General features: G+C 40.1%; 1 protein-coding gene across 1 annotated transcript in view; it reads left to right on the top strand.

The window, feature by feature from the left end:
* The window catches only part of LOC128635642 (alpha-N-acetylgalactosaminide alpha-2,6-sialyltransferase 1-like), a 289,952-nt gene that overhangs the window by 250,490 nt on the left and 22,882 nt on the right, over window positions 1–16,580 (top strand). Inside the window, exons 8-9 of the mRNA XM_053688731.1 lie at window positions 12,872–12,961; window positions 13,436–13,535. Coding sequence (XP_053544706.1) covers window positions 12,872–12,961; window positions 13,436–13,535 — 190 coding nt within the window. The remainder of the gene's footprint in view (window positions 1–12,871; window positions 12,962–13,435; window positions 13,536–16,580) is intronic.

Genomic DNA, 16,580 nt, shown 5'->3' with positions numbered 1-16,580 from the left:
GAGGTTACTCCTCTTTTGGTGTTAGGGAGAAAGCTGCTAGCTAATAGCAAAGAAATACAATCTGTATGTTTGGTATATAGTGATGTTTATATTTTCCATTTTCCTCAAACTTAAAAATGTTAAAATCCAAAAGATTAGTAACTAACTCATTGATTGATTGTTGACCAACAACACATCATCAATATACCTAATGTAGTATTTTATATCTACTTGCATATGAGGTTGCATGATGTTCTGTTCATACCACAGCATATAGAGATTGGCATATATGAAAGCCATATTAGAACCCATTGCATTTTTTGTGAGCTGTAAATATTAATCATTTTCAAATTTAAAGTATTTTTTCTCTAAACAAAATTCCAACAGCTCCTATTGCGTCTGCCAAAGATTCATTGAGTACTGCAATATCCAACTAGCTATGAGCTAGTTAATTTGCCTAAGTAAAATTTGTAAAGTGTTGCTGAGTGTTTTAACAGCATTAATTTAAAGTTGTAGTAACTTAGCAGTGCTATAGCTCTAAATTTGTAACAATGCTGTCACAAATTTAAAGCAGACAATTGTAACTAAACTAATATACTCTCTTATGGGAGGAAAAGGGAAACGCACAGTTTAACCTCCAAGAAATATGTATTAGAAATATAAGTAGGAAAAACTTATCAGCTGTTTAGATTTATAAAAATAACTAGTAGCGCTTTTGTTTAAAATGGAGTCTTGGAAACTGTAGTGATAGTATCAAGTAGAAATACCAGGCAGAGAACATGGTTTGAGCATTCAGACAACTATATGAGAATGATAGAACTAGTCTTACCGGTACTGGTCAAGTGAGCAGCAGCTGTTGAATCTGTGAGAAGCAGATGGACTTGGTGAGAAACCAAACAGACAGATGAAAATTGGCGTGATGCCAGATAGCATGGCTTTAATCCGGGTACAAGGAAAGGAGCCTACTTACACAATGAGACGGAAGCAGCACAAATATATAGAAGTAGATAGAACTCTCCAAGGTCAAAAACGATCAAAAGTATGAGGAATAGTCACACCAGTAAGGGTGTAACTTGAGGCCAAGAGCTGCTGGGGCAATGCTGAATACGGAGAGCATTCAGCGAGGTCTGTCGGACCTGATCCACACTGTCGGATCAGATCCGACAGACCTTTGTTAAATAGGCCTCTAAAACACAATCTAAAATAATTATATTGATTAAAAATTATTTTTGTTGTTTTGAGGTATTTGATTGGAATGTGTGTGTATGTATGTAAACAGTCTTGGCCAAAAATATTGGCACCACTGCATTTCTGTCAGATAATGCACCAATTCACCCAGAAAATTGTTGCAATTAGAAATGTTTAGGCATTCTCATTTCACATTCTTTTGTTTGTATTTATATAACACATAAAAGTGGAGAAAAAAAAATTAAAATCTCACACATTCCACACAAAACTCCAAAATAGACTGGACGAAATTATTGGCACCCTCAATTTAATATTTGTTAGCACACCCCTTGGAATAAATAACTGAAATCAAGTTTTGGACCACTCTTCTTTTGCCAACTGCTCCAGGACTCTCAGATTGGAAGGTTTCCTTTTCCCAACTGCTGTTTTGAGATCTCTCTGTCAGGGTGCCAGGAATCAGACTGAGACAAGAAGTGCAAAAATAAACACACCTTTATTAATAGCAAAAAAATAATAAAAAGTCCACAAGTCAAATAACAAGCCAGGAGTCAAAACCAGAGTTGGTAGTCAGACGAGCCGAGTCAGGAGCCAAAGCGAATAGTCAGACGAGCCGCTATCAGGAACAAGGAAAACAGCAGAGTCAGGAACAAGAGAGGGATCAGGAACCAGGAAGGACGTCAGGCAGCCAGGTAATACACAGGAACTCTCACAAACAGGTCTGAGACAAAGGCAAAGGCAAAGCATACTGAACAGAGGCCCTTTAAATAATAAGTGATGACATCACAATTCTGAGACTGCATCCTGTCTCACACGGATGATGCACACCAGTCTGGCCATAAAAGGAAGTGCAGGAAATGATCAGCATACCCTACAATGCACCAGAGTCAGCAAGAGAGGTAAGTAAAATGGCTGCCAGTAGCACATGGCAAATAAACAGGGAAAAAACCCAGACAGTACCCTCCCCTCAACGACCCCTCCTCCGCGGGAGAACAAAAGGCTTATTGGGGAAACGGGCATGGGAGACACGGAGGAGGGTGGGAGCATGAACATCAGAGGAGGGAACCCAAGAACGCTCCTATGGACCGTAGCCCCTCCAGTGAACCAAATACTGTACACGGCCCCTTGACATACGAGAGTCAATAATGCTGCTGACCTCATACTGCTCATGGTTGTCAACAAAGATAAGACGGGGATGAGGCAACACAGTGGTAAACCGATTACAAACCAATGGTTTCAAGAGGGAGACATGAAAAACATTAGAGATGCGCATAGCAGGAGGACGGTCAAGAGCGTAGGCCACAGGATTAACCTGTCGGAGTATTCGAAAAGGACCAACATAACGGGGAGCCAATTTATTGGAAGGCACACGAATGTTCAAGTTGTTGAAGGACAGCCAAACTCTCTCACCAACCTGGTAGGAAGGTGCGGGCAGACGCCTACGATCAGCCTGGAACTTTTGGCGCTTTATAGAACGATGAAGGCAATCCTGAATCTGCACCCACGTGGAACAGAGTTGCCAGAGATGCTCCTCCAAAGCCGGAATATCCTGAGACATGAATGAATTGGGCAACAAGGATGGTTGAAACCCATAATTCGCCATGAACGGGGATAACTTGGAGGAAGCATTAATAGCACTATAACGAGCAAACTCTGCCCAAGGTAACAGTTCAGACCAATTATTGTGGTGATCTGAGACATAGCAATGGAGGAACTGTTCCAGATCTTGATTAGACCGTTCTGCAGCCCCATTGGATTGAGGGTGATACGCCGAGGAGAAGGAAAGCTGGATCCCCATTTGAGCACAAAAGGAAAGCCAAAATTTGGAGACAAACTGGCTACCCTGGTCTGACACTATCTCCTTAGGTAACCCATGTAAATGAAAGACCTCCCGGGCAAAAATTGAAGCAAGCTCCTGAGCAGTAGGCAGCTTAATCAAGGGAATGCAATGTGACATTTTAGAAAAACGGTCAACCACCATAAGGATATCAGTATTGCCATTGGAAACATGGAGCTCGACAATGAAGTCCATGGAAAGATGTGTGCAAAAGTTTAGTTTGAAGATTCTCAGGAACAAAACACTTACCGCTAGGTTTCTCAGGAGGTGCATTGGTTTGTGCAGCCAGGATCTCCTCCCCCAAGGGAGAAGTCAAATTAGTACGTATGGTAGCCAACATATGGTCAGGAGTAATAACAGGAGTAGGTACAGACTCCTCCTTGGACAGAAGCGAAAATTGTCGAGAGAGGGCATCAGCCTTAACATTCTTACTACCAGGCAGGTAGGAAACCACATAATTAAAATGAAACTAAAATAGCGCCCATCTGGCCTGTCGGGGAAACAAACGTTTTGCTTCAGATAGATAAGTTAAATTCTAGTGGTCAGTAAGAATGAGCACTGGCATGTTAGTACCCTCGAGAAGATGCCTCCATTCCTTGAGTGCCAAAATTATGGCCAGTAATTCCCGGTCGCCAATTTCATAATTGCACTCCGCTGGAGACAATTTCTTAGAGAAGAAACCACACGGATGCAAGGAACTGTTAGGCGTAGGACGTTGAGACAAGAGGGCACCTACTCCAGTCTCAGATGCATCGACCTCAAGAACGAAAGGCAGGACAGGGTTAGGATGAGCCAGAACTGGAGCGGCAGCAAAGGCAGTCTTAAGACTATCAAAGGCCTTAATGGCAGTAGGTGACCAATGGAGTGGATCATTCTTTTTACGGGTCATGTCTGTGATAGGTTTGACAAAGGAAGAAAAGTTTTTAATAAACTTCCTATAGTAATTGGCGAACCCCAAAAAACGTTGAATAGACCAAAGACCAACTGGGCGAGGCCACTGCAGAACTGCAGATAACTTGTCAGGATCCATGGAGAACCCTGCAACGGAGATAACATAACCTAGGAACGTTACTTGAGTCTGATGGAACTCACAAAACAGGCCGTTCTCACGTTGTCTCTGAAGAACCCGTATAACATCAGAATGATGAGCCTCAAGTGTGGGTGTGTGTATGAGGATGTCGTCTAAGTACACCACAACACACTGTTGCAACATATCTCGTAGGACATCATTAATAAATTCCTGAAAAACAGCAGGAGCATTACATAGGCCATAGGGCATTACAAGATACTCATAATGCCCACTCCTGGTGTTAAATGCTGTTTTCCATTCATGACCCTCCTCAGGGCCGCCACCAGAAATTTTGGGGCCCCTGACTTAACCATTGATCAGACCCCCCCACCCTCCTTTGACATGTGCAATTTTTGACCAAGCGACTAAAACGTATATGCACTTTATTCTTAAGTGTCTATTTAAACTTGGAAATGTTGTAAAGGTAGTAACATACAAACACACAGACACACTCATACACTGAAACACACACACACACACTCACACATAAGGATTCACATATAGACACTCTAGCAGACACGCAAAGAAACACACTCAGACACAGACACCCAAACAGACACTCAGCACTTGTTTACATTGACCTGACAAGTAATGAGGTAAACTACAGTTTTGTAAAAAAAAGGAGATTTAGAAAACAAAATATGGAGTTCTGATTATCTTTTTGTAAAGGAAAATGCCAACTAAATTATGACAACAGCATGCAGTGGCTGAAAGGAAGGGCCCTGAACTGCCTAAAAAATAATTTAAAGGTTAAATGGTAGATTGGTGACATCAAGGAAAGTTCTCATTAGTCTCCAAGTCTGTAGAAAGATGTGAATAATCAGTAGAAAGGTCAAAATGTCCTAAAAAGGAACAGACAATGGACACACACACACAAACTCAAACTTGTACATACACCCAAGGAAACACCGACAGAGACAGCCTCAGAAAACACACAAAAACATACACACACAGAAACACCCACAGAAAACAAACAAAGACATACACACACACACAGAGACAACCACATAAAACACAGAATGACATACATACACACACCCTCACTGAGACATCCACATAAAACACACAAAGACATACACACACCCTTACAGAGACGCCCACAGAAAACACACACCCTCAGAGATATCCACAGAAAACACAGACATACACACCCACCCTCACAGAAGATTCCTGAGAAAATACACAAAGACTAACATACACACACCCTCACAGAGACAACCATAGAAAAAACTCAAAGACATATGCACACAAACTCACAGACATCCACAGAAAATGCACAAAGACATACACACCCACCCTCACAGAGAGACCAACAGAAAAGAATACATACACACTCATAGAGACACAAACCAAAGCACAAAGACATAAACACAGACACCCACAGAAACCCTCAACAGGAGGAAATATTTATGCACCTTGCATCCCCTAACTCAACAGTGTGTGACATGCATGATAAAAATGCAGAAATTAAGAGATCACTTTTTTAAAGAATCATATTTATAAATGTGCAAACAAAAATAATTCTTTGAATTCAAAATTGTACATTAATGATCTGGGTAGATGGCTAGATGAAGAAAAGTACTTTTAAAGGGTTGACATATGTTTGTTTGATTTTTCCCCTATTTTCCCCAACCAAGAGCACCACTTCAAATATAGTGTACAAATGTTCCCATCTGTCAGCTGTACATATAGATTTTGAAAATGCTGTACTCTATATGGTCTTGGTGGAACCATAAGCTGTGTTGGTATGTATTTCAAAATTAAGTAAGCTGTAGTGTAAACTGAACAGTTTTAAGTTAACCTGTCTCATTTCAAACACTGGGCAATCTTAGCCTGAGAGTATAACATGTTATACAGATGTAAAAATCTTAGATAAAATGCCTCCTTGCATCTGGAAAGTCCTTGCATAAAGGGGCAGTAAACTGGAATGTTATATATATATATATATATATATATATATATATATATATATATATATATAAATCTGCCATAAGAGCACCAACCATTTGTGTATTCAGGAGGAAACATTTCTGCATGGTTTTAAATATAGAATTTCTACAGCATTGTCAAATAATCATAAATACACTGCTGCTAAAAAAATGTGTTTTTATGGACCCCTGGCCCCACCATACAACTACTACCTCACTTAAGTTACAATCTGAAATTGCACAAAGAAATAAAAAACATCCTCCTCTGCAAATGAAAGTGATCTGCCATCTGACTCAGGCAAACACTGTACAAACAAAGTGCCAAGTCTGTCTCACACTGTGCATAGTGGTTTAGTGGACACTCAGAAATGTAGCACCCACTGGTGGCTGCCAAACTTTTTAAAAAAAAAAAACTTTTTTTTTTTTTAAAAGTTCTTGCCTCATGGGGCCCCCTGGCCCATTGGGCCCCTGACAGGAGTCACCCCTGTCACCCCCTGATGGTGGCCCTGTCCCTCCTTAATCCTAACAAGATTGTACACTCCTCTCAAATCAAGTTTAGTAAAGACCGTAGCTCCCTTGAGGCAGTCAAAGAGTTCCGTGATGAGTGGAATAGGGTAAGCATTCTTAATGGTAAGACGATTAAAGGGCCACTGTAAGTAAATATTTTCTATGCCTGTTACTAACTAACTACCCCAAATACGCTTTTTATCAATAGCATTTCCTTAACATATCTCTACCGTATATCAGAAATCTTGTCTGCAAATTTAATTGTTTTCCAAACCCACTCCGTGGGTATCCTTTGCTCTGTACCAATCCGTTTACAATACCTAGGTTTCAAAATGGCACTTTAAACACAAAGTTATTGGTTTAAGTATTTTGAACATGCAGTGCTGAAAATAGTGGGCAGGATAACGTGACATCATCGGCGAATAAAAGATATAACTTTTAGAACGTTATGAAACTTCGTTTTGGAGAAAATATAGGTCAGTAGGTTTTAATTAATGTTTATTAACTTTAATATGTTAGTTGTTTAGCTTAAAAATTATAACAGAAAGTAATCCTTTAAGACCTCTATAATCGATGCATGGTCTTAAATCGCCACCCTTTTTCTTCACAAAGAAGAAGCCAGCCCCTGCAGGAGAGCAGGATCCCCCGCGACAGAGCATCAGCAGTATACTCCTCCATTGCACAATTCTCTGCAACAGACAAAGGGTACACCCGGCCCGAAGAGGAATGGCTCCGGGTTGCAGGTCTATGGCACAATCGTAAGACCAGTGAGGAAGCAACGTACCGGCACGCACCTTGTCAAAAACGTCTAGGAACTCTCGGTATTCCTCTGGCAATTGAGATAACGAAGAAGTGCACAAGACTTTAACTGGTTTCCGAAGACAAGTGGAAATACATTGCGGGGACCACGACAAAATTTCGGACCTGCGCCAGTCGAGACTGGGATTGTGCTTTTGGAGCCAGGGATAACCCAGAACAACCGGAAAATGAGGAGAGTTTATCACCTGGAACTGGAGGGTTTCAAAATGGAGAGCCCCAACAGTCATGGACAACGGAGCAGTTTTGTGAGCAACGAGTGCGGGCTGAAGGGGCCTGCCATCAATGGCCTCAATAGTAAGACCAAGGCAAAACAGGAATGGAGTGCTTTGATACAAAAGCACTGTCAATGAAATAGCCCGCAGCACCGGAGTCAACAAGAGCCTGAGTGACTATGGAGGAGTCCACCCAGGAAAGGACAACCGTGACCAAGGGTTTCTTCTTAAGCGGTTCCGGGGACGAGGATAAACAACCCAAGGTCTGCCCCAGACAGGACCTTAGATGTGAGTGTTTCCCGGCCGTGTAGGACAAGACTTCAAAAGGTGGCCCTGTAACCCACAATAGAGGCAGAGCCCCTCCCTCCTCCTAAAGGCCCTCTCCGCTGCAGAGAGACACGTGAATCCCAACTGCATTGGCTCAGCAGTACCTGGTGACTCGGGATCAGGAGGCATGGGAGGAGAGGGAGGCATGGGTGGGAATGAACACGTAGGAGACAACGGAACCAGAGGCTTCCGCAAGCGCTCCTTGAAAGAGGGCCTCTCTCTGAGTCTGATGTCTATTAGGATCAAAAAAGACACCAATGCCTCGAGATCCTCTGGTAAATCTCTGGCAGCAACTTCGTCTTTAATCACATCAAAGATCCCATGAAAGAAGGCAGCAACAAGGGCTTCATTGTTCCAACCTATCTCTGCGGCAAGCGTACGGAACTCAATAGCATACAGAGCAACAGATCTTGTACCTTGCTGAATGGACATGAGTCATTTAGCAGCAGAGGAGCAGCGAGCCAGAACATCAAATATCCTTCGAAAGGAGGCCACAAATTCAGGGTAATTTGAAATCACAGGTTTATTAGTCTCCCACAAGGGATTAGCCCAGGCAAGAGCTGTGTCAGAGAGTAACGAGATGAGAAATCGAAACCTTAGCTCTGTCAGAGGGAAACGCCTGAGGTAACATCTCAAAGTAATTGCCCACCTGGTTCAAAAACCCTCTGCACTTAATAGGATCGCCTCCATATCGCTGAGGTAGAGGTGCAGAACCGGACATGCTCCTGGTAGGCATAGGTGCAGCAGTGGAAACAGGAGCAGCCATAACTTGCGGAACACTTTGGTCCAAATGTGCAGTGCGAGTCAGCAGGGTTTGCAGGGCTAGTGTAAATTGATCCAAGCGGTGATCCTGTACATCCATCCTGGAAATTATGGCAGGTAAAGGTGGATTATTAGCACCATCAGGATTCATGGCCTTTGCGTAATGTCAGGGTGCCAGGAATCAGACTGAGACGAGAAGTGCAAAAATAATCACACCTTTATTAATAGCAAAAAATAATAAAAAGTCCACAAGTCAAATAACAAGCCAGGAGTCAAAACCAGAGCTGGTAGTCAGACGAGCTGAGTCAGGAGCCAAAGCGAATAGTAAGACGAGCCGGAATCAGGAACAAGGAAAACAGAAGAGTCAGGAACAAGCCAGGGATCAGGAACCAGGAAGGACGTCAGGCAGCCAGGTAATACACAGGAACTCTCATAAACAGGTCTGAGACAAAGGCAAAGGCAAAGCATACTGAACAGAGGCCCTTTAAATAATAAGTGATGACATCACAATTCTGAGATTGCATCCTGTCTCACACGGATGATGCACACCAGTCTGGCCATAAAAGGAAGTGCAGGAAATGAGCAGCATCCCCCACAATGCACCATAGTCAGCAAGAGAGGTAAGTAAAATGGCTGCCAGCAGCACATGGCAAACAATCAGGGAAAAAAACCCTGACACTCTCCACAGGTGCTCTATGGAAGCGGTCGCCAACCAGTGGTCCGTGGACCACTGTTGGTCCACGAGAAGATGTTGGTGGTCCGTGACACCATAAAGCAGGAATTAATCTCCTCTGATAGTGTCACCCTGTTGCGCCACAACTCCCTACAGTGCCTGGCTGGACATCAGTGAAAACCAATGGAGGAGGAGTTAAATTACAATCTCCCTATGCACATTGAGTAGTACTGCGCAACTTGCGTAGCTAGATTGTATTTTTAACTCCTCCTGCCCGGCGCGCTGCTCAGAGGAAGATGCTTCCATTCTAAAGCCAGCAGAGGTTGGTATAGTCTTAGCTTGAAATAGTGGAATTAAAGTATATAAAAAAAGAAAATCTTTAAAAAAAATTCTCTCTTATATTTCATTTATTTTCTTCTCTTTATCTGTCTCTTTGTAGTAGTTTTCCTAATTCCTTCAGATGAACTTACATAGCTGTTTGTCTTCCTCCCCTCCATCTACTTCTTTTTTTATATATTTTTTTTTAATAAATATTAATTATTTTTCATTCTAATAAGTTTCCCGTGCACAAAGCCATTCCACCTGAATTCCAGTAATTGCCATCCAGCAGATCAGCCATATCAGACCAATATAATAGTAATTGCCAGTAACATCAGTAGTGGTTAGCTCACATCCATATTGAGAGCTTTATGATATAAACTTAATTTATGACTCCAATGTCTGTCCATGATCATAAGTAGTTTTGAATAATAAACTCGGGAGGTAACTTGGAATTCTTTTGGTCCTTTTAAACAAAATTCTTTTTTTCCCACTTTCTGCCTCTCCGTTTCCAGCTCAAAAGTTGGCACTCACCCTTCATCTGTCATTTGGAAGTATTCTCTCAGTTCTGTCATTCAGTTAGTTAATTCCAAAACATTATTCTTAAAAATGTGTAAATATATACATAATGTAAACTTAGCTATGCTTATACTAGTTTTGTACAGCATGTGTGTGTGTATATATACATATAATTAAAGAGGTTTGTACCTTTTTTTTTTTTTAAATTATGTTAGTGGTCCACGGATTTTTAAAATTGTGAGTTTAGTGGTTCATGAGGTCCGAAAGGTTGGTGACCCCTGCTCTATGGGATTGAGATTTGGACTCATTGCTGGCCAGTTCAGTACTCTCCAGACAATAGAATCCAGCCTCTTATCAAAAATAATAAAACATCTTTATTGCTTCATCTACATCATTGGAAAAAGAACATTTCAAGCCCAACATAAGGCTTGAAACATTGTCCTTTTTCCCATGATGTGGAAACAATAAAGAAGTTTTATTATTTTTTTGATAAGAGACTGGATTCCATTGTTTTTAATTGTGTATACTAGGATTGGCTGTCCCTGATGGATGGGTTCTGTCTCCATTGATAGCATTTGAATACACTTGTCATATACCATATACATTTAAACCTTTATAACTTTTTTTTATTATTATTTATATGAATATTTTTTATTTGATAGTGTATATATGAGTGTAAATGTATTTTTAAATGTATTTAGGTTGTATTTGGTGCAATTTTTTTTTATTTAGCCTTAACCCTCTATGCAAGGTCTTCAGTGGCACTAACCCAATGAGCGCTACTTAACCCAGGCACAATATTTTAATATTGCATGTGCGCTAATGTTAGCGCCACTTGTAATCTAGCCCATTATTGGTAAGAGGAGTGTAACCTAAAAATATACTAGCACCCTCCAACCTATTTTTAGTTTGACATAAGAGTTGGCAAAACTTAGCTGTGCAACATGTCTGCAGGTAGTGCTTACCCTCACATAAGAAATAATTATGCTATAGTAATTCAACAATGATAGCAAAAGATTATTAAGATGTCTGAATAGTTTCAAAACATCTCCAACATTTCATTATTAAATGTTAGTATAGAAAGAAGCTATTACAATATATTCATAAAGGGGATTGTTGTGCTTAAACACCCCCCAACAAAAAAAAAACAAAACATGAGATTTGTATATCTAATTTCCATATCTTACCCAGAGTTCCCTGGTGCATTGGTAACAGTCTATACAGAGTACTTCTGGGAAAGACAAGTGGAGATCATTTTCTAATATCTATACAATGATTCTGTCTCTTACTTTTATGAAATGGAGGATTTTAATCTCATGCTTTATTCTCCACCATAACTCAAATGAGCATAAAATATATCCCTAATAAAGCTAAACTGTTGCTGATCTAGAGGCTGTAAAAGATACTCTATATATACTGACAATGGTTCCTCTATAGAGCCTATCTGCACAGCTACAGATTTTTTCTATGTTTTTTTAAGGCTCTTATGATGGAACATCAAAAATTGAAATACCTGTTATGTGACCACTCCCTGGTCCAGGGGAAAATGTAAAAATATTTTCTTCCTCTTCATAGTCGAGTCATCCCTTCAATTCAAGTTGACATAGAGGGACACCTATATTAAGTCATAAGTGTCCATTGGCAACTTGATTGGCTAACTGATTCATGAGGCAGTTAATAAAAATAGATTTCCGTTTCACAAATTCCTTTACAATGAGTGTAATATTCATTTTTCATACAATGCAGACATTTCCTCCTTATAAAAACAAAATACATGTACAGATGTTTTAAGGAAATATCACTAGAATCCAGTGACGTCCTTAAAACAGTTTAACATGTATTTTGTTGTATATGGAGGAAGTGTCTGCATCTCAAAACTGAATTACATATGGCTGCATTTCAGTTTTGCTACGCTGACTAATTTTGTATCTAATTAGTGTCCGGTGACTACAACAATTCATCAGAAAGATCTTGCGGACACTAATTAGATACAAAATTAGTCAGTGCAGCAAAAATGTTTGTATTAAAAAATGAAATATGTAATTCAATTTTGAGCTTTCTTTAAAAGGACACTGAACGGAATTTTTTTCTTTCATGATTCAGACAGAGCAAGAAATTTTAAGCTTCTTTCTAATTTACTCCTATTACATATTTTTCTTCGTTTTCTTGCTATCTTTATTTTGAAATAAGGCTTTTTACTTTTTTGTTTTATTTTAATGGAACTAAAAGCTAACATTAACCCCCTGACTGCAAAAGCTGTGGAAGCTAAAGGGTTAAAATGAAATCTTTACCAGCAATTGTAAAGAACTTCTCTGTAATGACTCTTGCTGAAAATTCCTAATCACAGCTAGATAATTCTGTGAATGCCAACACTCATTAGCAAGACTAATATAATCAAAGCTTTTCATTTTGTCGACAAATATCAACCAACCCTACAGAATTTCTGTGCATGTGGGACACAGATACACTAACATAACTTTGTGAATTTCAAAGTGACTAATAAAGTTTTTATATATCACAAAGATCAAGCAATCCATTAGCGGAATTCCTCCATAGAGTGCAGATATAGCTGTGCTATCTATTCTGTCTCCCTTATGGTGATTGTAGGTGTGAGTAGAGTAATGAAGAGATTCTGAATATATTTTGGGCAGCTAAATAAATCTTATATACTCATCAAAGTTGCTTATTCTCTATAACAAGAATAGGTTTATTTACTGTCTCTGTCTCTGCAACTAGACTTCGCCCGCGGGATGACTTTGGAGCATCTTTTGATTTAAAGAGGTTGCTTGTTGCCCACCCAGATTTTATGAGGTATCTGAAAAACAGGTGAGTAAATGCACCATTGTACGTACTTATAAATGTTATTGTTAATATCAGTGGGGTCAGTTTTTGTGCTGCTCTTAGATATTAGGAAATCTACTGCCCCCCTAAAAAAATACATTTGCCTCATATATACTATGGAATTACCCATCAAAATCTGCTACCCCCTCCAAATCATACTGCCAAAGGCCTAGACCAAAAAAGACCCCTGTTATTATTCTTATCATAGAAAGAATCATATCATCATATTCTGTAAGAGAAGAGGACAGAAAATATTTTAGCTGAAAACGAATAAAGTGGCACATATGGAAATAAAATCCATTTATTTATGTGCTTGAGCTGTAGGTTGAATTCCCCAGTGTTTAACTCACAATATCTCAGTGTAGTTGGGATACCAGGATCATTAATGTAGCCTTAGCAATCAGCTAGTAAATTAGCAGCTAACAACCATCTTCTTCTTGTTCCCTGATGTTTTTACAGATTTTTAAGGTCTGAATTACTAGATGGAAAATATTGGAATTTATATAGGCCAAGTACTGGTGCCCTAGTGCTGCTCACTGCACTTCATCTATGTGACACGGTAAGAAACAACCTAAAAACTTCATACTCCCATTCCCATCACAGGGTCCTTAAAAATTCTCCTATTGCCCCTTATTTAGTAACTCTCCTTATATATCTCTTCCTCTTGCTCCTTTTATAGTAACCCCCTATAACTCCTACTTTTGCTCCATATAACCCTCCATATAACTCCTTATATTGTACCATGTAAACCTCCATATAACTCCTCCTATTGCTCCATATAACCCTCCCTATAACTCATCATATTGCTACATATAACACTCCCTATAACTCCTCATATTGCTACATATAAACCTCCATATAGCTCATCATATTGCTACATATAACCCTCCCTATAACTCTTCATATTGGTACATATAACCCTTCCTATAACTCTGCCTATTGCTCCATATAACCCTTAATATAACTCCTCCTATTGCTCCATATAACCCTCCCTATAACTCCTCCTATTGCTCCATATAACCCTCCCTATAACTCCTCCTATTGCTCCATATAACCCTCCCTATAACTCCTCCTATTGCTCCATATAACCCTCCCTATAACTCCTCCTATTGCTCCATATAACCCTCCATATAACTTCTCATATTGCTCCATATAACCCTCCCTATAACTCCTCCTATTGCTCCATATAACCCTCCCTATAACTTCTCTTATTGCACCATATAACCCTCACTATAACTCCTCCTAATGCTCCATATAACCCCCCCTATAACTCCTCCTATTGCTCCATATAACCCTCACTATAACTTCTCTTATTGCTCCATATAACCTTCACTATAACTCCTCCTAATGCTCCATATAACCCTCCCTATAACTCCTCCTATTGCTCCATATAACCCTCCCTATAACTTCTCTTATTGCACCATATAACCCTCACTATAACTTCTCTTAATGCTCCATATAACCCCCCCTATAACTCCTCTTATTGCTCCATATAACCCTCACTATAACTCCTCCTAATGCTCCATATAACCTCCCCTATAACTCCTCCTATTGCTCCATATAACCCTCCCTATAACTCCTCCTAATGCTCCATATAACCCCCCCCCTATAACTACTCTTATTGCTCCATATAACCCTCACTATAACTCCTCCTAATGCTCCATATAACCCCCCCTATAACTCCTCCTATTGCACCATATAACACTCCATATAACTCCTCCTATTGTTACATATAACCCTCCCTATAGCTCCTCATATTGCACCATATAACCCTCCCTATAACTCCTCCTATTGCTACATATAACCCTCCCTATAACTCCTCCTATTGCACCATATAACCCTCCCTATATCTCCTCCTATTGCTACATATAACCCTCCCTATAACTCCTCCTATTGCTACATATAACCCTCCCTATAACTCCTCCTATTGTACCATATAACCCTCCCTATATCTCCTCCTATTGCACCATATAACCCTCCCTATAACTCCTCCTATTGCACCATATAACCCTCCCTATAACTCCTCCTATTGCTCCATATAACCCTCCCTATAACTCCTCATATTGCTTTATATAACCCTCACTATATCTCCTCCTATTGCTACATATAACCCTCCCTATAACTCCTCCTATTGTACCATATAACCCTCCCTATATCTCCTCCTATTGCACCATATAACTCTCCCTATAACTCCTCCTATTGTTACATATAACCCTCCCTATAACTCCTCATATTGCACCATATAACCCTCCCTATATCTCCTCCTATTGCACCATATAACTCTCCCTATAACTCCTCCTATTGTTACATATAACCCTCCCTATAACTCCTCATATTGCACCATATAACCCTCCCTATATCTCCTCCTATTGCACCATATAACTCTCCCTATAACTCCTCCTATTGTTACATATAACCCTCCCTATAGCTCCTCATATTGCACCATATAACCCTCCCTATAACTCCTCCTATTGCTACATATAACCCTCCCTATATCTCCTCCTATTGCTACATATAACCCTCCCTATAACTCCTCCTATTGCTACATATAACCCTCCCTATATCTCCTCCTATTGCTACATATAACCCTCCCTATAACTCCTCCTATTGCTACATATAACCCTCCCTATATCTCCTCCTATTGCTACATATAACCCTCCCTATAACTCCTCCTATTGCTACATATAACCCTCCCTATAACTCCTCCTATTGTACCATATAACCCTCCCTATAACTCCTCCTATTGCTACATATAACCCTCCCTATATCTCCTCCTATTGCTACATATAACCCTCCCTATAACTCCTCCTATTGCTACATATAACCCTCCCTATATCTCCTCCTATTGCTACATATAACCCTCCCTATAACTCCTCCTATTGCTACATATAACCCTCCCTATATCTCCTCCTATTGCTACATATAACCCTCCCTATAACTCCTCCTATTGCTACATATAACCCTCCCTATAACTCCTCCTATTGTACCATATAACCCTCCCTATAACTCCTCCTATTGTACCATATAACTCTCCCTATAACTCCTCCTATTGTTACATATAACCCTCCCTATAGCTCCTCATATTGCACCATATAACCCTCCCTATAACTCCTCCTATTGCTACATATAACCCTCCCTATATCTCCTCCTATTGCTACATATAACCCTCCCTATAACTCCTCCTATTGCTACATATAACCCTCCCTATATCTCCTCCTATTGCTACATATAACCCTCCCTATAACTCCTCCTATTGCTACATATAACCCTCCCTATAACTCCTCCTAATGCTCCATATAACCCCCCCTATAACTACTCTTATTGCTCCATATAACCTCACTATAACTCCTCCTAATGCTCCATATAACCCCCCCTATAACTCCTCCTATTGCTCCATATAACCCTCCCTATAACTCCTCTTATTGCTCCATATAACCTTCACTATAACTCCTCCTAATGCTCCATATAACCCCCCCCCTATAACTCCTCCTATTGCACCATATAACACTCCATATAACTCCTCCTATTGTTACATATAACCCTCCCTATAGCTCCTCATATTACACCATATATCCCTCCCTATAACTCCTCCTATTGCTACATA

This window comes from Bombina bombina, chromosome 1, assembly GCF_027579735.1.
Source record: "Bombina bombina isolate aBomBom1 chromosome 1, aBomBom1.pri, whole genome shotgun sequence".
NCBI lineage: Eukaryota > Metazoa > Chordata > Amphibia > Anura > Bombinatoridae > Bombina > Bombina bombina.
The sequence above is the reverse complement of the archived record's forward strand: the minus strand, read 5'-3'. Positions and strand labels throughout refer to the sequence as shown.